Source organism: Dama dama, chromosome 23, assembly GCF_033118175.1.
Source record: "Dama dama isolate Ldn47 chromosome 23, ASM3311817v1, whole genome shotgun sequence".
Lineage (NCBI taxonomy): Eukaryota > Metazoa > Chordata > Mammalia > Artiodactyla > Cervidae > Dama > Dama dama.
The window spans coordinates 42,376,306-42,398,399 of record NC_083703.1 but is presented as its reverse complement, the minus strand read 5'-3'; the positions used below and the strand labels follow the sequence as shown (position 1 = coordinate 42,398,399).

The 22,094-nt window shown below is 46.5% G+C and overlaps 1 protein-coding gene and 1 pseudogene across 5 annotated transcripts in view; one reads left to right on the top strand and one right to left on the bottom strand.

The window, feature by feature from the left end:
- The window catches only part of NAPB (NSF attachment protein beta), a 36,294-nt gene that overhangs the window by 9,310 nt on the left and 4,890 nt on the right, over positions 1 to 22,094 (top strand). For all 5 annotated transcript variants that reach the window (XM_061126488.1, XM_061126489.1, XM_061126491.1 and 2 more), the window contains 7 exons: positions 6,809 to 6,888; positions 10,727 to 10,843; positions 12,731 to 12,777; positions 12,868 to 12,945; positions 17,663 to 17,718; positions 18,267 to 18,351; positions 21,842 to 21,946. In XM_061126488.1, the coding sequence (XP_060982471.1) occupies positions 6,809 to 6,888; positions 10,727 to 10,843; positions 12,731 to 12,777; positions 12,868 to 12,945; positions 17,663 to 17,718; positions 18,267 to 18,351; positions 21,842 to 21,946 (568 nt within the window). The remainder of the gene's footprint in view (positions 1 to 6,808; positions 6,889 to 10,726; positions 10,844 to 12,730; positions 12,778 to 12,867; positions 12,946 to 17,662; positions 17,719 to 18,266; positions 18,352 to 21,841; positions 21,947 to 22,094) is intronic.
- On the bottom strand, positions 1,099 to 5,067 carry LOC133044778 (transcription initiation factor TFIID subunit 13-like; annotated as a pseudogene).

Here is a 22,094-nt window from a genome sequence, read left to right as displayed (position 1 = left end):
TTGAGTGGATCCAATCCGTTGGTTACATCCACTCCTTGTTGATCTGTGTAGTTGCAGAAGATACAAAGACGTGTTTTTGTATTTAGGCAGCTACCATTGTCCTGTAGGAATCTCAGGTCTCAATGATTAAATTCTGTTTAAAAAAATTAAAGTTTTATGAAGATTGAAATTAAATATAAAAGTTTCTCTTGACAAGTCATGTTGTGTATGAGTCATTTCTGAGTTTATCCAGTAATTCCTATTCTTACCTTCCTTGTAATATTTAAGTATCTCGGTTTGTTTTACTAAAAGATCCAATCTATACATATCTCCCCTCTACAGGAAGAGTGACCCCTCGTCACACTTGACCCCTCGTGATAAAAATCCCACCAGCTTTCTGTGCTGTACCTGTTCTTGTAACTTTATTTCAAGAAGTTATGCTTAAATGCAGATACTTTGGTCAGACAGTCCTTAAACGTCTCAGATTGTTTCCTGCATTTGAGAATCTGTGATTCTTTTTTGTTAAATAGAAATAAAGTGAGACGTTCTCAGAAGGTGGAATCCCAGGATCCAAGGCAGAGCACATGGTGGTTGAGGTTGAACCCCCTGCTCAGCTTCTGCTGGTTGCTCTGGGAGTGCTGTGGATCTGGGGGCTGCACTTGTTCTTGCGGGCAAAGGGTTGGGAGCTGATGGATAGTTGCATTTGTCTGTTGGCAGTCCGACTCCAAAGCCTACCTCCTTGCAGCCACACCTCTTGTTACTGGTTTGTGAAAAAGCGAAGGATTTGAGTCAGGCAGTTAGAGGCACCGTGGGCCATTGGTGCCCACGGCTCTTGCCTTGGTACCTCCCCGCCCTCACCGTCCACGTGCTCAGTTACAGTTTGCTGGGGCTTCCAGATAGCTTTCACTCATCACGAGGAAAATGCAGGATTTTGGATGAGTCGAGGGCTAATAGTCTTGTCTGCTTGTAGATGTCATCTGAGCTGTCTGGACTAATAGGCTGTGATTTTCCCAGGCTCAGTTTTTCCCTCCTAAACAGGAAGGGGCAGGGAGGAGAGTCAGGGGCTTGGACCCAGCTCTGCTGTTCTGGGCACCTGGGCGGTGGGGGCGGGGTGGAGCGCGCATGTCGCTCTCACCCCACTTCCTCTGTGGAACCTGGGGTAGGGGTGTCAGGCAATCAGATTTTTCCAGCCTGCAGTTAAATATTCTTTTCTCAGCATTTTGACCTCCTTGGTAAGAACGTTATTTTCTTAATGTTTTCTGGCAGGTTAGTGCCATGTGCTGTTTTTGTTTAGTTGCTAAGTCGTGTCCAACTCTTCTGCGACCTTACGAACTATAGCCCGCTAGGCATGGGATTTCCTAGGCAAGAATACTGGAGTGGGTTGCCATTTTCCTCTCCAGGTGATCTTGCTGACCCAGAGATCGAACCCTAATCTTCCACGTCTGCTGCACTGGCAGACAGATTCTTTACCACTGAGCTACCCGGGAAGCCTGCCATGTGCTGTACTGTATCACTTATAATGTAGACTCCTCACTGAAACTTGTTTCTGTTTTCAGGGATCTTCTCCCTCAGTTCTAGGGGCTCTGGATAACAGTCAGTCAAAAATACTTTTCTTTAAAATTCACAAAAATCAACTTTCACAGGTATAGAACACAGTAGGCATTTGGAGTGACTTAAAAGTAAATTTTTTCAGTTCAGGTTCACTTCAGTCGCTCAGTTGTGTCCGACTCTTTGCGACCCCATGAGCAACAGCACGCCAGGCCTCCCTGTCCAACACCAACTCCCAGAGCCTACCCAAACTCATGTCCATTGTGTCGGTGATGCCATCCAACCATCTCATCCTCTCCCGTCCCTTTCTCCTCCTGCCCTCAATCTTTCCCAGCATCAGGGTCTTTTCAAATGAGTCAGCTCTTCACATCAGGTGGCCAAAGTATTGGAGTTTCAGCTTCAACATCAGACCTTCCAGTGAACACCCAGGACTGATCTCCTTTAGGATGGACTGGTTGGATCTTCTTGCAGGCCAAGGAACTCTCAGGAGTCTTCTCCAACACCACAGTTCAAAAGCATCAATTCTTTTTGGTGCTCAGCTTTCTTTATAGTCCAGCTCTCACATCCATATATGACTACTGGAAAATCCGTAGCCTTGGCTAGACGGACCTTTGTTGGCAAAGTAATGTCTCTGCTTTTTAATATGCTGTCTAGGTTGGTCATAACTTTCCTTTCAAGGAGTAAGCGTCTTTTAATTTCACGGCTGCATGGAGCCCCCAAAAATAAAGTCTCTCACTGTTTCCCCATCCATTTGTCATGAAGTGATGGGGCCAGATGCCATGATCTTAGTTTTCTGAATGTTGAGCTTTAAGCCAACTTTTTCAGTCTCCTCCTTCACTTTCATCTTTAGTTCCTCTTCACTTTCTGCCATAAGGGTGGTGTCATCTGCATATCTGAAGTTATTGATATTTCTCCCAGCAATCTTGATTCCAGCTTGTGCTTCACCCAGTCCAGTGTTTCTCATGATGTACTCTGCATATAAGTTAAATAAGCAGGGTGACAATTTTTTCATGAATTCTTTAAGTTGTGTCTGTTTATGACACGTGAGTTCTCTGGTGCTGTTAACGTCAGGATTTTTCTGGTGATTCTGTTTAGTGAGAGGTGAGGGTCTTGAGTCTTGTAGAGTTCATTCATTAGTTTTGTAAAGATCGCTGAACCTGACATCAGGTGTCCACTCTGACCACTGACCTTGGCTGGATGACAAGCCATTGACCTCCAGGTACAGTGTTTTCCCTTCTGTAATACAGAGACTGCATTCTGCAGTCCATAGGATCACAAAGAGTCAGACACGACTTCGCAACTGGACAGCAACAACATGGAGATGTCCTCTTTCGTGGTCGTTGTAATACTGAAGGTGGCATAAGGCACATGGAAACAGCAGCATAAAACTTAGCATGTTGTAGGCGTTCTGTTATTCTTAGCTGAACCTGCTTCTGAAAATAATAGGATAAGGTACATTTAATTAAGCTAGTTTTATTTGGAAACCTCTAATAAGGATGATTGCACTGTAATTACAGTTCAAGATTCCTGGTACACTTTAGAAAAATAAGACACAGAAAGTGGCAAGCCCTTTGTTAGCTCCAAGGAGCTGTGGCTAAGATTGAAATCTTTCTTGAGTTAGGAATGTTCATCAGAATAATTAGCTTTTTAATTTTTTTATTTTATTTTTTCATCTTTTTAATTTTTCATACTTTATTCTCTATATTGATAGGTTAAGAAAGTGAAATCTTCCTAAGTACTGATTCACAGATAATGCTTATAAGCGACACACAAAGCATTCAGTTTCACAGAGTAATATCAGTGATCCCTTTAAATGCAATTTTAATCCTTACTTTCAGCTAAGTGCAAGACTAATAAAATGAGCTAAATACACACAAAACTTGTATATCCTGAACTACAAAAGTGGTTTCCATAGCCACACATGGTTTTAGTCAAGTATACATTTTCACAATAAATAAATACTACAAATATGTTAATAAAACACGACCCCAAATGCTTATCTGCCATAAACTTTTTTCAGCAATGCCATTCCTGCTACTGAAAGCACTTTCAGAAGTTTTAATCTGACCTGGGGAAATGAGTTCTTTTAAAACCTGACAAACAGTATATTATAAACCCCAAAGATTTTTAATCCAGTATGTCTTCCAACACAGAACCATTCATAGGAAATTCTTAGTTTCTCAAAAAATAAAAAATTAAATTACTCTTGTTATCTAAAGAAGAGTATTAAAACAAATTATCTTAAGACAAATAAACACTCCTACAAAAGGCTGTATTTTCTAATATCATTTTCTCGTTAAACCAGTTCACCACCTTTTAATAACTTACACTACTGTGGTCTAAAAGCTTTAGAAATACATGAAACACATCTTAGCTATCAAAGTCAAAGGTGCCATTTAGATTTCACATATTAAACAGCTACAGTACAACCTACAATGGCACAAGTACACAAATATTAATTCATCATTGAGATGGTCAGGAGTCAGAAGAAACTGAATGGTTTGCAAACCCAAGGTACTTTGACTTACATGTGGTCATTAAAATCTAACATGTAATTCAAGTAGGGTAATGTAATGGCAGGCAATTAAAGGCTCATGTATCACTCTAAAATTGAAAACATGAAAATAAAGCCTGAAAACTTTGTGGTTCTCCATTTTTCATTCACATGGTTAGGTATTAGGCAGGGCCTTATTGTGGAAAATACAGTTATTAAGTATGGTTTCCCCAGAAGATAATGAAGCTTCAGAAAGTACAAAAGGTGTCAAGATCCGTAGTTTGCTTCATCAAATGCTTTTCTAGCACGTTTCAATTCTTCATTCATAGTAAGCAAGTCTTTAACCCTAGCAAACTTTCTTGGGTCCTTTTGAATCAAGAAGACGATATTGTCAACTTGTACCCGAGCTTGTCTTCCAATTGACATTGCCTTATGAGTCATTTCAGTGATGAACTCTATGACAAGGTCTTCCAAGAATATCTACTGATTCAGTATAAGGATTCTGGTCATCTCCAAACCCATACATCATACATCGTAATTCTTTAGAAAAAAGTCTTTCTTTTACCCTGTCCACCTTCTGCACCTCCTCCAGTTTCTTCATTTTCTTCCTCAAAGGTAGGATCCTCTTCATCTGCCATCCCACCAGCCAGCCACCTCCGCTAATTAGTTTTTTTTAAATGTAGCTTTGAAGTGAAGAAAAAGGAGTGTGAAGGTGTGAGCGAGAAGTTTTTGCTCCTTCTGCCGCTTTATTGTTGGCGTGGTTTGTTGCCATCCTGTCCCTGGCTGTATGACATACCCACCCAGAGGGGATTTTTTTAGAGGAGAGAGAGACAGCTTTACTGATATGTAATTCACATACTATACTCTACACCCATCCAGGGTGTCCAGTTGAGTAGTTTTTAAGCATATTCGCTAAACAATGTAGTTACCACAACAAGTGGTTTTAGCACGTTTTCACCACCCCAGAAAGAAGCTCTGCCTACCCCCTCTATTTCTCTCCGGCGCTCCCAGCTCTAGAACCAGCCTGTTGCAGCCCTTTCCAGTGAATGGTGGGCTCCCCTGGGACTGGCCCTTCACTCCACACGATGTCGTGAAGGCCGTCTGCTTTGTAGCACAGTCAGTGCTTCCTTCAGCACGTCATTCCTTTTTATTGTCTGACCTGCTCCACTGTGTGCACCACCTTCAGTTATCATTTTCAGTTGATGGACATGTGGGTTGTTTCCACTTTTGTCTGTTTTAAGCAATGCTTCTGTGAACATTTGTGTACAAGTTTGTGTGTGGACCGATGTTTTCATCTCTCTCAGGTATGTGCCTTGGTGTAGAATTTGGGGTCATACAGTAACTATGTTTAACCTTTTGAGCAGCTGCCACGCTTACCCAGAGTGGCTTTTTATACAGTTTGCCCCTTGTACTGGCAGTAAATGAGGGGGCCAGTTTCCTGCCTCCTCTCTAACATTCCTTAGTCCTTGCTTTTGATTCTAACCAGCCTGGTGGGAGTGAAGTGCTATCTCATTTGTGGTTTTGATTTGCATTTCTCTGATGTTTAATGATGTTGAGTAGCTTTTCAAGGGCTTATTGGCTATGTCTTTTTTTTAATCTTCTTTGGGGAAGTGTCTATTCAGATCTTCCACCCATTTTTACTTGAATTATTAGTCTTTTTGTTATTGAGTTGTAAGGGTTCTTTATATATTCTAAATACAGATCACTTATGAGATGATCTGTATATTCCAGAGTTTGTCTGCCTTCAGTACACAAATCTAGTTACAGTGATCATCCTGACTGACTCTGGGTCCAGCCCTACAGTGACAACTCCATGTGGATTATTTCTTCTGATCTTCATAATAACCCAGAGGTAGAGACTGTGTATTACCCTCAGTTTACACATGCAAGATTGGGGACCCAAATAAGTTAAAGAACTAGTCTGGAGTCAGACTCTCAGTGGTGACTGCCCCAGGTAGAGTCACACATGATCCGTGCCTGCCCTCTGCAAGCTTCGTGGCACGGGGGTGCCCCCGCTCCAGACTGCAGTCAGCCTTGGCCTCGCCCTCTCTTAGTCCTTACATCTGTTTTCCACTGGGAGTTCCCCGTGGTGTGTGGTGTGTGTTGTGCAGAGCCCATCTTGTTCTGGTTCTCTCTGTTCTTTCTTGTGTATAGAGTAGACACACGAGACAGAGGAGCAGCAGGCGTAGGGGCCTCAGCTTGGTGCAGTGAAAACGCTGTAAGCAGTGAGGTTCCCCCCAAGGGATGTTGTAGAGTGCATTTCCACAGGGTGGGGGCCAGACCCCACGGCCCCTTTCTCGTCAGGTATTATAGTCCTTGAACAGCCTGGTGCATTGCTGCTCCTGCTTCGGGTTTTGTTTTTACTTTTAAGTCTGAACACAAACAGTGCTGAGCTCTTGGACATTAAAAGTGTCAACACATCTTTATCCTTCAAAATTCAGCCTCCTTTGAAAAATATACTTCTCATTCCTCGGGACAAGTAAAAGTTCTGTCTACACGCATGGAAAGGATGCTTTTGAGGGTGTAGGCCCTGGGTCCCGCCACAGCGGTGTTTGCGTCTCAGTGCTCTGGCATGCTCACAGGGTGGCGTTTACTCTCTTAGACCTCGATTCCCTCACCTGGGGTAGCAAGGGTGATCAGAGTGCCCCGTCCGAGCAGCTGGCAAGGTTCTCTGGCGCTGGTCTGGCACGTCCTAAGTGCTTGGTAGATATCCATTACTTGAGAGATATTTAGGGACGTGGATGGTTGTTACTGTAAAACTTAACCTCATCTTTACATTTTTCTCAGAGGAAACACAAGAATAGAAGAGGCTTGTGAAATGTATACCAGAGCTGCGAACATGTTCAAGATGGCCAAGAACTGGAGTGGTATGTACGAAGATGTTGTTTGTTTGCTTTCCAGGCAAATAACTTTAAAATCACTTTGAAGAAGGGCATGACTGTCCACCTTCCCCTTAGAAAAACTGCTGGCTGTGTGGGTGGGGTGGGGGAGGAGGGCTGTTGATCCAAGGGAGCAAAGCTTGAAATACTGATTGAAGTTTAGGCATAAAGGCGTGTCTGCTTTAGTGTCTGCAAAATACTTACTATAGTGGGCATGTGCTGATTAAAAAGACTTACTATTATTTGGAGTTATGAAGGGTAACCTTTGCTGTTTACTCATGTGCTTAAATAAATTTAGTAAAAGGAGTGAAAGTTGAAGTAAAAGTTACTGAAAAAAATGTTAGATAAATAGGAATGCCTGCTTTTCTTTGCCTAAATCTTGGTGGAGACTTTCTAACTATACCTTACCCTGATAACTGATTCTGGTCCCCTGAGAAATGAGGCAGTGGGGGTGTTACTTCTAAACCCTGACAGACTCTTCATTTTCTAACATAATACTTTTACGCAGGGAAGGTACACAAAATGAAATCAGAATTGTTTTCATTATTGTGAGAGGGGGTGGCTCTTTTCCAACACTGATTCAAGAAGCAGATTCATCCTCTAGCCCTGGAAAAAAGAGGTTACATGAAAGGGTTTTTCTTTAGTGAAGGTGGATATGGCTTTTGACCAGGTAGGATGTGGGTCTCTGGCCCTTTGAGCCTGCAGTTGACCTGAGGTGGGGGCCTTTCCCTCCCAAAGTGCGTTTGTTTCCCCCGGGGCTCTCCCAGCTTGATGGAGATGTCCGTGCCACGCCGAATCATGTGAACGTAAGGTGTGCGATCTGTACTTGTTTCTAAGGCGGATGCTTCCAAGTCAGTTCCGTGAAGTAGATGCTGTTGTGCAGATGGCCCTGAAAGGTCCTTTCTGGCTGTAAAATTCTTTTTAAAACATTTAGATAAGAAAGGTATGTTCTGTTTCCAAAGTGCCTTTGCCCCTGAATTATAATGTATTTTAAAAGAGAGGAGAAAAGAGGATCAGCGTTCACCTCTCTTTTTGGTTCAGGTCCTGTCAGCATTGTTGTTCAGTTGCTCAGTCGTGTCTTAACCTCCTTGTGACCCCACGGACTGCAGCACACCAGGCTTCCCTGTCCTTCACCATCTCCTGGAGCCTGCTCAAACTCGTGTCCGTTGAGTCAGTGATGCCATCCAGCCATCTCGTCTTCTGTTGTCCCATTCTCCTCCTGTCCTCAATCTTTCCCAGCATCAAGGTCTTTTCTAATGAGTCAGCTCTTCGCTTCAGGTGGCTAAAGTATTGAAGCTTCAGGTTCATCGTCAGTCTTTCCAGTGAATATTCAGGTTTGATTTCCTTTAGGATGGACTGGTTGGATCTCTTTGCTATCCAAGGGACTCTCAAAAATCTTCTCCAACACCACAGTTCAAAAGCATCAGTTCTTCAGGGCTCAGCCTTCTTTGTGGTCCAACTTTCACATCCATACATGACTGTTGGAAAAACCAGGTTCAGATCCTATAATAAGTAAAAAGTGATCTTATCTAAAAAGACCTTTTCCTTCCTTTATCTTGGGGCCAGATGGTCTAACCTTTGAAAATTCCTTTCAGAGGAGCATTACTGTTTATGTAACTGAAGGGGATATATGTGTATCCTCACCCTCACCCTTGTGATCTTGCCTGGGCTGATATCACCCTGCCTCTTGACTTTACCTGTTTGTTTTAATGAAGAAACCAACGTAGCCCTGTTAAATCTCTAGTCAGGTCATGTTATCTCAGAGCAGAGCTATGATCCTTCAAGGTGTCCTTCAGAGTCTAGCTGGTCTCCCATCCTCTCCTCACTCTGGACGCTTCTCCTGCCCGCCCCCTCCTTCCCCAGCTCCCTCCTCTGACTCTGCCTGTGCTGTGCCCTCCCTCTGATACCGTCTTCCCCGCAGTAGGGTGTGGCTGGTCCCTGTTTTCCTCCAGGCCTTTCTACAAATGTCATCATCCTCTTCGTGAGGTCTCTCCTGGCCATCCCTGGCAGTCAACTCTTCTGGGAAGCCCCTTCCCCTCTTCCCCAATGCCCTTACCACCATCTAGCAAAAATAAATGAAGTCCATTTGTTCGTTTGTATTGTCTGTGCTTTTATGATGTGCTGTCCCTCCCTGGAACACAAACCTTGGAAGGCCAGCGTGTTTCTGCGTTCTCCTGGGCCCATGTGTGCAGCACAGTGGAAGGTGCTCAGCGTATTTTATGGAGTATTCGGTTCCTTGAATTTGGGACTAACGGATACCACTGTTTATAAAATAAACAACAAGGACCTACCATATATCACAAGGAACTATACTAGATATTTGTAATAGCCTATAAAGGAAAAGAGTCTGAAAATGAATATACGCACACACACACACATATAACTGAAACAGTTTGCTGTACATCTGAAACTAACACAACATTGTGGATCTACTATACCTCAATTTTAAAAGTGGTTAAAAAAGGAAATAATAAACTGAAAGAAAATTAGGTTCTTTGAAATCGTTTCCATGTTGCTGTGGTGGTGATCATGATACCACTGCATCTCATCTCTTTATAGTTTTAAAAGTTATTTTATGAGGATAAAAGAATTCATTTGATCTGTCTGCTACTCTGCTTTTGAGAGATCATCCCGGCAGGAATTGGATGTTTACAGTTGAGGAAACTGGGTCTGAGAAGATGTGTAACTTTATTTTGATAATATACTCTTTTAAAGATACTTCCACATTGGTAGAGACGGAAGTTAGTGGTGTTTGGAGTGAGTGCTCAGATTGAAAAGGTGAGCCAGCAGCTTGTTTTGGAATGTGGGAGCATGAAATTGTCAAATCAGCACTTTCAATACTGTCCGGGGAAGTGGAGCCAGCCTGGGAGAGCCTGGGTGCTGAGCTGTTACCCCCAGCCAGGAAGGGCTGGAACACCATTGGTTCTGGGATGGCCAGCATAGATAAACTGTCAAAAAATGAAATTACTGGTCGGAGGAGGAGGATTAAGTTGTAAAAGAAATGATGACATTTCAACCTGGCAAAGCACAGGTGCTCTGAGGGCAGATATACATGTGGTTATGAAAATGGCCAGCACGTGAATGTGTTTCTGGGGCCACGCTGTCCTGAGCACTTTGCCTAGAAGGTCCGAGTGATGCTACATACTTCTGAGACCCAACTCATCAGAGCTGCTTTTGGGCTGTCGCATTCCTGAACTATGGTGGAAAGTTCCCAGCTGCCCAGGGGTCCTGGGTGCTTGCCCACCACTTGGCAGCAGCTTGGACCCTCCTCTGGGCCGCCAGGTTCATGATCCACAAAGGTAGGGGTCAAGGCCTGGTGGGCAGGCTTCTCCAGTCCCACCTCCAGTCTTGGGCCAGCGTTGGCTTAGATTGGCAGGGCCCAGGCCGCACTGGTGGGTCCATATCTTCAGAAGTGCCTGGGCATTCTCTCGTCCTGTGCAGAGCAAGACTTGAAGCTGGGTGGTCTGATCTGGGGGCTTGCGCTGCCTCTTCTTGTGTGGCCATTTCTCCGGCTATGCCGGCCGAGTCAGTGGAAGTGGACCCTCCCAGCTTCATGTCTTCTCGGAGATGCCCCATCAGTGTGGGTACTGCTCTGGGCACGGAGCTGAATGCTGAATGCGCAGTCAGTATGGAAGGAGGCCTGAGGCTAAGAGCGGCCCTTGTTGCTGGCCCATTGGGTCCCAGGTGTCTTTGTGGCCACCAGAGGTGACTGGGTCACATGCACATGTGCCGCCATCAGGACGGGGCGTTCCCCAGGCGTGGGCTGGAGCGGGGCTGCCCTGGGGGTGGCTGCCCCTGTGTTGACTCACCCACATGTCGTCTTCAGCTGCAGGAAATGCATTCTGTCAGGCCGCCAAGCTCCACATGCAGCTGCAGAGCAAACACGACTCAGCCACCAGCTTTGTGGATGCCGGGAACGCCTACAAGAAGGCAGACCCTCAAGGTGAGCCTCGCATCCCCCAGACCTCCCACGAGTTCTGCTGCTGGAGGGAGACGCACTCCCAGACGGTGCGGATTTGGAGATTTTTAACTCTGATCATCTGAAGTTTCTGTGGAGAAAATCTGTTAAATTTATCCTGTTGTCAATACCATCTTCTGAAACACCATCTATGCTGCATTGTGGACAGTTTTTGGAAATTAGCTTTAGCTTTATCTAAGTCTTCTAATGTTAATATCATGAATGTGTACCTTGCTCGCTAAGGGAAACAGAGGTTCGTTCCCTTACTTCTGAATAGTTTATCTGGAGATGCAGTGAACAGGAGGTCGTAAAATCCAGTAATTACAAACAGTTTATACACACAGCATTCATCTAACTTTTTTAGTATACGTGCTGCCAAAGCGAGTACTATCTGACTATTTTAAAAAGCATTTTTCCAAGTGTTGGTTTTGAGGAAAGAATGATCTTGGATATTTGAAGTGGTGAAGTTTTTCAGATGTCCTTTGTTTTTGAGTTGGAGAAGCATACACTCTGCAGTTGAAGGCCTGCCCTCGCTCCACACATGCCCTGTGGTTGTGGGATTGCCCTCCTGTTTCAGCAGCCCATTTTAACACAGAAATCCCGAGTTTCCTGACAGTCTCACACTGAAATAAGGGCTGTGGTATAAGAATTAGCCGTAGCTTATTTCCAAAGGGAAGAACTGGGCACAGCCCAAGTGCACAGTAGAGTCGCTGAACATCAGCGTTTAGTGCCACACCATGTGGTGCAGGCACTCAAGCCCTGACGTCCGGGAGGCCCTGTGACCTGGGGCATGTTTGCATGGCAACTGGAGGACCACAGGAAGCCGAAATCTCAGGTTCACAAAAAGCGTGTGCTCATGGAAATGCATCCAGAAAATGGAGGAAAAGGGCATCAAATTCCTAGCTGGGGTATTGAGTGGGATTTTGTGGGTAGCTCTTCAATTTTCCTGTATTTTTCAAGGCACAATTATCCATATTTCTTAGGCAGGTTGGGGGAAATCGCTTTCATTGTCACAAATTTACTTACTTTCCTGATTCTTCCATTGGGTCTTTTTGCTTTGCTGCCTCTCCAGAGCAGAAGTGGTGCCCTGGGTGCTGCCAGCTGCGTGCCTGTGTTGTCAACGCCTCTGCTCTGTGAGGTGGGCACTTGTTGGCCCTGTGTGCCCAAGCTGTACACGCCTCTGCTCTGTGAGGGGGGGTACTCATGGCCCTGTGTGCCCGTGCTATACATGCCTCTGCTCTGTGAGGGGGCACTCATGGCCCTGCGTGCCTGCGCTGTACACGCCTCTGCTCTGTGAGGGGGGCACTCATGGCCCTGTGTGCCCGCGCTGTACACGCCTCTGCTCTGTGAGGCTCACTGTTCTGGGAAATTGATGTTATTCATGAGCTCTCTCATTTATTAGGCTTTTTCTTCCTGTTGATATTTGTTAGAACACCGAAAGTTAGCTTCTTCTAACGCTGTACAAAGAGTAATTGTCTTCCAAAATCAGTGCGTACATGTGGTGTCAGTGAGGAAGGAGCTGCCCTCAGGTTTTAGTGGATAGGTGGATGGGTGTTGATGCTGGCTCCAGCTCCATTGTTCTGTCTTCGTGATGCAGGCTTCCCTGTGAGGTCCTCAGGGTCGGGGTAGGTGTCGTTGAGCCAGCCTCCCCTCCCCACCCTGCCTTCCTCTCTGATGCTGCAGCCGCTGTGTACTGGCTCGTGGAGGGGCCGGGCATGTGCAGATGCGTGTTTGCTTCTTACCAACCATCCTGCCTCCCCTTCGCCCCAGTGGGGCCCCGTTAGTGGTCTAGAAGCCCCCAGGAAGACAGGCTTAGCAAACCCTCTGACTGAATGGATTTTTCATTGTTTCTTTTGAATGCCTTCGCTTCAGAGGCTATCAACTGCTTAAATGCAGCCATCGACATTTACACAGACATGGTAAGACCTGCCTTGCTTGAGCGGCCGTGGGGTGGAGCCTTGAGATGGCTCACAGTTAACCGGGATGTGACCCCTGTGTTTCCTCCCCAGGGAAGGTTCACGATTGCGGCCAAGCACCACATCACCATCGCAGAGATCTACGAGACAGAGCTGGTGGACATTGAGAAGGTGCGCAGATGAGGGACGCTGGTGGGCGGGGACCCCAGGCGCCCCTGTGGTGAGGACGCGAGGGCAGAGGGAAGCACGCACAGGTGGGGTCGCCTGGAGACCTCGGGTGGCAGCGGGAGGGAAACCCCTTGCCAGGGCCCCAGGCTGCCTTTGCTCAGATTTGGGACAGCGTTTACGTAAGACCGAGCGCCGTGGGCAGCAGGCACGCATCAAGGAGGAACGGCTGGTTCTGTTGGTGGTGGACGCTGAGCTCAGAGGTCCCTTCATCCCATGCCTGCTTCTGCCCCAGACTGCTGTCACTCTCGCTTCCTGTTTCACCTCTCCCTTGGCCTCTGGAGCATGGTCCTGCCTGCTGCTCACACCCCTGCCCGTGGCTGCTTGCTCCTCTTCCCTGGGGGCTGGGCTCTCATCCCCTCCCTGCCCTCGCTCCCGTGATCCTCGCTGCTAACGTAACTTCACGGCATGAAGTGCTGTGTCTGGCAGCAGCTCGTCCACGTCAGCAGTGAATCAGGCGGTTTCTCCACTACTCACAGCCGCGGGGCCCGCCTCCTCACCCAGCACCTCCCCCCGCCGTGCTCCCCTGTTCCTCGTGTGGTGGCCACCCTGACCTCTCCGGAGCCTCTCACGTGTCAGGTGTGTGCTGCCTCTGGGCCTGTGACTGCTGTTCACTCTGCTCTGAGCTCTTCCCCCACACGTCAGTTCTCCTGCAGAGCTTTGCCCATTTGATACTGTGATGGAACCTGTCCCAGCCACTTTGTGAAAACTGGGACCTCTGCCCTCTCCAGGACACACCCATAGCCCTCACCTCAGGGCCTCCTTACAGGCGTTTTGATGGCCTGCTCACCATCCCCGTCTCGCTGTCTCCCTCCACTGCAGTGGGTGCCCTACTCCAGCCTGAGCCTGCCTCTGGTATACCAGTGTGTCCGAGACCCTGGCTCTGCTGAGTGAGCCAAGGGTGCCTTCCCCACCAGAGCAGACGGGGTCCCAGGTGGGGCGCCCCTCAGGACTGCCGTGGGACAGGCTGCTTCCCCGTCTGACTTCACGGGGATGCCTCTGGTGGTCACGTGGCTCAGAACTCACTGGCTTGTGTCATGGACTGTCTCTGGGCCGTCGTCGTACTGTGCCCTGCTCTTCACCCTCAGACCTTGACCACATCAGGGCTGTGTGCCCTGTCTCCTGGGGAGGTCTTCTCTGACCCAGGAGCAGGTGGTGAACCCCAGCCTTGAGCCCGTCTTTGTGACTCTGAGTCTGCAGAGTCGATGGCAGAGCTGGAGCGGGCTTGGTCTTTACTGAGTCTGAGCTGTCCTGAGGAGGATGAGTGCTGGTGGGCAGAGCGTCCGGCCAGTCGAGGCTGCTGTGTCCTCTCCTGACCTCAGCGTTCAGTTTTCAGTCTGAAGGGCGAGGTCTCTGGCAGCCTCTTCACCACATGCGTCTCCGTGAGATTCAGGGTGGCTAATACAATCTGTGGTGAATTCCTGTTTTTCTTTTTGTTAAACAATGTTGACAGTTTGTCACGGGAGTTTCTGCAGCCCGTCACGTCACCTCCAGTGCTCCTGCTGTTTTGCAGGTTGCTCATGGGCCCTGACGGGGTGGGGGCGTGTCAGGGTCGGGGTGTCAACGGTGTGGGGTGAAGGCACGTGGAGCAGCTTGCCTTCACTTTGGGCTCCTGTATCTAGAAACGTCCTTGCCCTTGCCTCCCTGGAGGGACTCTTCAGATTGGGTCGGTGGCGCACAACATTTGTTTGAAAAATCAGTTCCACTAAGGCACCTTGTGTCTGATTCATTCACGAGTGAGTTTCTTCCCTGTTAATGTGGCCACAGTGTGTCCCTGGTTCACTCGGATTTTAGCCGGTGAACAGGGACATGTGAAGTTCTATAAACTTACATTTCTCCTTTGATTTCAAGTAAAACATTAATATGGTAACAGTCCGTGATCATCAGTGACCCAGAGGAGCCCTGGTTCAGGTCCCTGGAGAATGGGGTTTCTCTTGTCTGTGTTAGCATAGGGTAGGTGTCTGTAGGGTAGGGTAGACTTCTTAGGGTGTAGGTTCTAAAAGAATGATCCATCTGAAGGCTGTTTACCTACACAGTGGGCTCTAGAGCTTGACTCTCAGCCACTGTGTTGTCTAAAGCCCTGGTGGTGACCACGGTCCTGGAGTCCCGTCTCTGTCTTCGGGGCCCAGTGTTCCCCAGGGAGGAGTATAGTGTTTGCTTTATCCAAATTAGAGTGTAATAATTTTGTCTGGATTCATTGTTACATACGCTGTTGTTCTTGATAGTTGTGTTCTACTTTTGATATTTATTATCCTCGAGGGCTTCCCAGGTGGTACTAGTGGTAAAGAATCCTCCTGCCAATGCAGGAGGTGCAAGAGATGTGGGTTCAAATCCTGAGTTGGGAAGATCCCCTGGAGAAGGACGTGGCAACCCACTCCAGTGTTCTTGCCTGGGGGATTCCATGGACTGAAGTGCTTGGAGGGCTACAGTCGATGGGGTCGCAGAGTCAGACATGACTGAAGCGACTGAGCACACAGGCACACCCTCCAGAAGAGCAGTCCCACTGCTCCAGGCCAGCCCCGCTCCTCAGATTTTGGGCGGTGAGAGCAGAAAGGTGAATAGTTTGCTCCCTCCTTGGAGAGAGGGCACGCAGCCTGGTTCCCTGCACGGTGACTTGGTCTTGTTTCCTATGCTTATCTCATCATTACAGTGGGAAGGAGTGCTCATTAGAGGATGCAGACCATTCAGAGATGATGTTTGATTAGTTAGAAATTCATGGAAAACCTGGTGGTATCGTAACCAGGACTGCCGGTGAAGTGCAGCTGCCTTTGTCTGTCAGTTGCTGTGACAGGCATCGCACTGGGCCTCCCTACCCTCAGCGCTCGCAGGGTAGTGGGAGAGGAAAGTCCTTGGGAGTGTGTGTGTGTGATGGCCCTGCCCCTGCTCCAAAGGAGTGGATTCCAAGTGTTTCTTTCAGGTATATGTTTTTCTATGACTGTTTTTAAATGTGCTATTTCATAAAGAACTTTTCATATTGATACTTCCTCTCATTATTCTTCATCTTAGCACAGTAGCCCATTATATTTAATCACTTAAATTGTTCCCAGTTTTTCTCCTATTATCAGTTATACTCAGAAAACTTGTATGGAAGCGTGTTAGTGAGGGAGGGCTGCGTGGCTGACCCGTAGACCCCAAATGTCGTGACTCCACACAGAAGTGCCTGCTTCACAAATGGGCCCCGGCGCCCTGCAGTCCAGTCGAGGCTGACTGGCTCCAGAGGTGGCTCTGCTCCCTGGTCGTTCTGCCAGCACCTGTGCGAGAGGGCCCAAGGCCCTGCAGCCAGCTATGGGGGTTCCCAGTGACCCAGCTGGAGGGCTCTTCTGATGGGGCTCCCCTGCATCCGCACGCCCCCCTCTCGGATCCTTGGGGCTGCCCTGCAGACACTGAGCCGCTGGCCTGAGTCCGCATCAGGCCTCGCCTCCTCTCTACTCCTTGGGTGAATCTGGATGTTGAGGCAGGAGTGTGCACATCAGTTGCCTATTTACGCCACAAACTAAGGACGGTCCTTACATTGTGTGATCACTGGTGGGAAGAACATTGCATGGCACATGAAGTGTGTGGGGTTGAAATCCCACCATCCACAGTCAGGTCTCCAGGCACAGCCCTGCCCCTTCACGCCCGTGTCCTTGGTGGCGGCCTCTGTGCTGCTGTGGGAGAGCCACGGGGGCAATGGATGGAATGGCTCATGAAGCCATTGTGTGCGTCATGAGGCCTGCTGCAGACCCGCTTGGCCCACCCCTGCTGAAAACGCCATTTGCCTTCTCTTGCCAGTTGGGGTATAGAAGACATTGGCCTTTTCAATCTTACGAGGTTCTGTCCTTGTATAATTGCCTACAAACTAGCTGATCTTTCTAGAGTTCTCTCTTACGAAACCTTGCTGAAAACCAGGCACTATTGTCTGTCTCTTCCCCTAGAGTTCCTGCTCCAGCAGCATGGGTTCTGCTTTCTGAGTCTTTGGGTGCTTTATTTCACTGTGTCTTATGCCGCAGCATGACCAGGGCTTCTAGCTCTCCAGACTGCAGCCTGTTTCCTCTCCACCTGACAGTTCACAGCATCCCCATCTAGATGGAAGGCAACACCCTGATTCTACAGGATCCCTAGGTCTCGTAGGAATGTCTGTGCTGCTGCAGCAAGCCATAGAGCTGAGTGGAATAGCTCAGCTCTGTTACCACTTAGGGTTTGGCAGTGGTGGGAACACCACTTGGGAACCAGGCTGACAGAGGGCTGCCATCTTCAGTTTATGGCTTCCAGCATCACTAGACGTGGTCGCTGCCTTCAGCTCATAGGAAGGGGACAGGCCTGGAGAAGGCTGGCTGCGGAGTCAGCTGTATGGACCATGCCTGGAGGTGGGCCACACCATGTCTGCTGATATCCCCTTGGAGAGGATGGGTCATGTGGCTGCCCCTGACTGCCACAGACCTGGGGAAATGGGGTGGTGGGCATTTGTCTGGGTCGGGGGTCAGGAAGAAGAGAGTCTGGTGGACGGCAAGCCACCTGCCACCAGTTTTCTGGAAGCACATGCTTTCTTGTGTTCCCCAAATAAAGCAAGCCAGATTATGAAAGTTGTGCTGCTGAAAAGGGTTTCTTTATAGGAAAAATACCTGTGCAAATGTAAATGCAACTCTTCAAACAAGTAGTTTGAATAAAACGTGTGTGTTTTCAGGCTATCGCCCATTATGAACAATCAGCCGATTATTACAAAGGGGAGGAATCCAACAGGCAAGTATTGTCTTTTTTACAATTTTGTGATACGTGATGAAAGGTTCTGATAGTTTTGTGATGTGTGAGGAAAGGTTCTGACAGATTGGTGTGTGATGGAAGGTTCTGATAGATTCGTGTCATGTGGTGAAAGGTTCTGATAGATTGGTGTCGTGTGGTGAAAGGTTCTGACAGTTTTGTGTCATGTGATGAAAAGTTGTGACAGTTTGGTGTCGTGTGATGAAAGGTTCTGACAGTTTTGTGACATGATGAAAGGTTCTAACAATTTTGTACATGTGATGAAAGGTTCTGACAGTTTTGTGATGCAATGAAAGATTCTGATTTGTGTCGTGTGATGAAAGGTTCTGATAGATTTGTGACGTTTGATGAAAGTTTCTGACAGTTGTGTGACGTGTGATGAAAGGGTGTGACAGTTTTGTGATGTGTGATGAAAGGCAAACCTCCGCTTTTTCTCTGGGAGTCTCTTGCACTGGACCTAGTGAAGGTGTGCCGAGGTGCCTTGTCATTTTTCTTTGGGACTGTCACCCTGCCCTGGTTCTTGGTTTCAGCTCGGCTAACAAGTGTTTGCTGAAAGTGGCTGCGTATGCCGCCCAGCTGGAGCAGTACCAGAAGGCCATCGAGATCTTCGAGCAGGTGAGGCTGCTGTCTGCGCAGCTTCAAGCAGAAGGCCTGCTGGAGTTCGTGTGCTAGTATTTTGTTCAGGATTTTGCATCATGTATTCATACGGGCTGTTGATCTTTAATTTTCTCTTGTGATGTCTTTCACTTCGGTAGCAAGGTAAAACTGGCCTCAGAATGAGTTAGAGTTTGCTCCTCTTCTGTTTTTTGGAAGAGTTTGTAGAGAATTGGTGTTAATTCTTTAGATATTTGGTAGAATTCAGTGGTTTTCTGTACTGTTTTTCTATTTTCATCGATCCTTCTGTTATTCTGATTTCTATCCTCTACTTTCTTTGGATTTATTTTGCTCTTCTTTTTTAGGGAGTTGATGATGGAAGCTTAACTTACTGATTTTCCTTTGTTGTATGGGCATTTTTAGTGCTATCAGTTTCCCTCTAAGTGCTGCTTTGACTGTCTGTCACGATTCTGTTACATTGTTTTATCTTTATTTATTTTTATAATAGCAATAAATAATTTACTGATTTCCCTGGGTTTTTTTAATAAGTGCTTTGTTTAGTTTCCAAGTGTTTGGAGATGTCCTTGTTTTCTTTGTTCTTGGTTTCTAGTTTGATCCTGTTGTGGCTGGAAAGTGCAGTCTGTGTGATTTCAGTCCTTATAAGTTTATGTTCTATGGTGCTGCTGTTACTGGGTGACATGTTCTACAAATGTTGATAAGCTGCTCGTGGTTGATAGTGTTGGGTTCTTCCGTATACTTGCCGGTTTTCTGTTTCTGTTGTTGAGAGTGGAGTGTTGCAGTCTCTATCATTGTGGATTTGCCTAGCTTGCATTTCTATCAGTTTTTGCTTCATGTTATTTTGCAGCTCTGTTTGCTGCATACTTATTTAGGGTTGCTGTGTCTTGCTGCATTGGCCCTTTTATCATATAATGCCCCCTTCTGTCTCTGGTAATTCTCTTTGCTCTGAAGTCTTTATCTGCTACTAAATATAGCCTCTCCTGCTTTCTTTTGATTAATGTGTATATGACATATCTTTATGCATTCTTTTTCTTTCACCCTGCCTATGTTGTTACAGTTGAAGTGAGTTTGTTGTAGACAGCATAGAGTTAGGTCTTGTTTTTAAATCTACTCTGCCAGTTTCTGTCTTTTAATTGGTGTATTTGGCCCATTCACATTTAATGTAATTATCGACATATTAGAACTGAAGTCTGCCATTTTATTTTTTTGTTTGCTGTTTATCCTGTTTTTTTGTTTTTCTGTTTCTTTTTTCCTGCCTTCCAAGGGGTTGCTTGATTACCTATAGTATTTTTTAGTATCTCTCTCTAAATAGCCTTTGTAGTGTTTGCTCTAGGTATTACATTTACATAATGTATCACAGGGTAATGATGTCATTTTTTTCAGTTCCAATGAAATATAGAAACCTGACCTTACTTTCTGTTCCTTTATCCTCCCCCTTTCAATATATAATTGTCTTTAGTATTTTCTCTATACACTTTTAGAAACATACCAGTCACTATTACAATTTTTACTTCAATCACCCAATTTAATTTACAAAACTGAAGAGGAGAAGAAAGGCCCGTTGTATTTTCCCATATCTTGCTTACTGTGTTCTCTTTTGATGTTTCAGGATCTCTTCCTGTATTTTGTTCTACTTAGAGGGCAACGTTTGCCATTCTTTTAGGGTAGGTCTGCTGGTGACACATTCTCCTGGTGTCTCTTCACCTGTGAATGTTTTGATTTCCCCTTCATTCCTGAAGCTGGGTATACAGTTTTCCCTGGGTATATAATTCTGGGTTGACAGCTGTTTTTCAGCACTTGAGAAATGGGCCCTTATGGCTGGCTTAGTTTCTGATGAGAGGTTTACTGTCATTCAGGCTGTTTTCCCTGTAGGTTTGGTGGTGTTTCTCTCTGTCTCTTTCAAAATGTTTTCCTTTGTCTTCAATTTTCAGAAGTTTGTATGGCTTAGCAAGGGTGTTTTTGCTTTGATGCTGTTTGGAGTTACTAAACTTCTGGAATCTGTGGTTTATGTTTCTTGCCAAATTTAGGGAATTTTCAGCTACTATATTTTCAAGTGATTTTTAGCAACTCCTTTCTCTCCCCTTCTGGGACTCAGACTGCCCAGATGTCAGGCCTTTTTTTATCATCACATGTATCCCAATGCTCTGTTCCTCTTTTCTCAGTCTCTCTTCTCTTTGCTGTTCAGACTGAGTAATTTCTAATGTTCTACCATCAGTTCCCTGAGTCCTCTCTCTCTTCCATGGGTTCTGCTGTTGAACCCATCCATTTTTTATGTCAGGTATTATGTATTTCAGTTCTGAAGTTTCTGCTCATTTCTTCTTTGTATCTTCTAGGGGTTTTTGCTGAGAATTTTTTTTCTTACTTCATTGATGCTTGGGTTTTCCCTCTGGTCTCAAGCACTTTTGTAATGGCCGGTGGAAACATTTTAGGAGGATTCCTTTAACATCTATTAGATAATTCTAACATCTCTTCTGTGTGAGAACTGTTGTTTATTAGTTACCGTTTTTTTCATTCAGTCTGAGTTATTCCCTTTTCTTGGTATTGCAAGTGAGTTTTCCTTGAAAACTGGGTATTTTCACATTGTGTTATAGGACAGGGTCTTGTTTAAACTTCCTCTCTCAGCTGGTCTTCTTTGACACTTAAGGGGTATGAGCTGTTCCTGCCAGGTACAGGTGTAGGACCAGGCTCCCCACCCAGCCTCCTGGTTCCTAACAGGTGATGGTAAAGCCAGGTGCACTGGGAGGCGAGGACACCTCATTCCCTCTAGGAGGCATGGTGCAAGCCCCACATGGACTCCAAGGCCTCTGTGGTGGGGACACAGACTGGCTCCTAGCTGGTTCCCTTGGCAGGAAAATTGAGCTCTCCGCCCAGTCCCAGGAGGACAGGCCGTCCTGTCTCTCTCTGGCTTTTATTGCTGTGGGTGGGTTGGATCAGAGCAGGTGCCATCTGAACCTTCCCTGTCTCGTGCACTGCTCCTCTCCTTGGTCCTCTGGCTGGAGAAAGCATACTTCCATCTATTCCCTTACTCTTTTATTTTTTCTTTGCCACACCTGCTGGCATTTATGGGTTGTTGGCTTTTTCTGTTCCAAGTCAGGGATTTATGCAAGAAAAAGCAGGCAACTCCCAGCCATTTGCCCTGTGCCCCATGCTGATCTGCTCTTCACTCTACCTTTTAGTCTCCTAACGTTAGTTTTCTATAAAAGGATCAAGGCTTTTAGTTGTTCTTAGCGGGAGGGACAGAAGGCAGCACGTCTGTTCCATCCTCCTGGACATGGAATTCTGAGTTGCTTTGAACAGGTTCAGCACTTTATGTTTCAGATTCTGTTTCCTATCTAGTAACATTTCTGGTATATGACTTTGGGTTAAATGAATGGATTTCATAGCTTCTCTAACATAAGATGTAGAGAGAGCACTTGCTAAAGAGCCGGTGAGGGTCAGCATGCTTTTTGTAGGAAAGCCAACCTTTTCACTCTGATCCCACTTTCTTGCCTAGATTGGGGCCAACACCATGGATAACCCTCTGTTGAAGTACAGTGCAAAGGATTACTTCTTTAAAGCCGCCCTCTGCCACTTCATAGTGGATGAGCTGAACGCCAAGGTGAGGCACCCTGAGGCATAACTTCTGATGTGCTTCATTCACCCCGAACGCGGGTGCTCAGCCGTCGTCTGGAGCAAAACTGCGCTGCATCCATGAAAAACAAGACAAGGATGAGTCCCTGACCCCATCCTGGCTGTCCTGCAGCTGC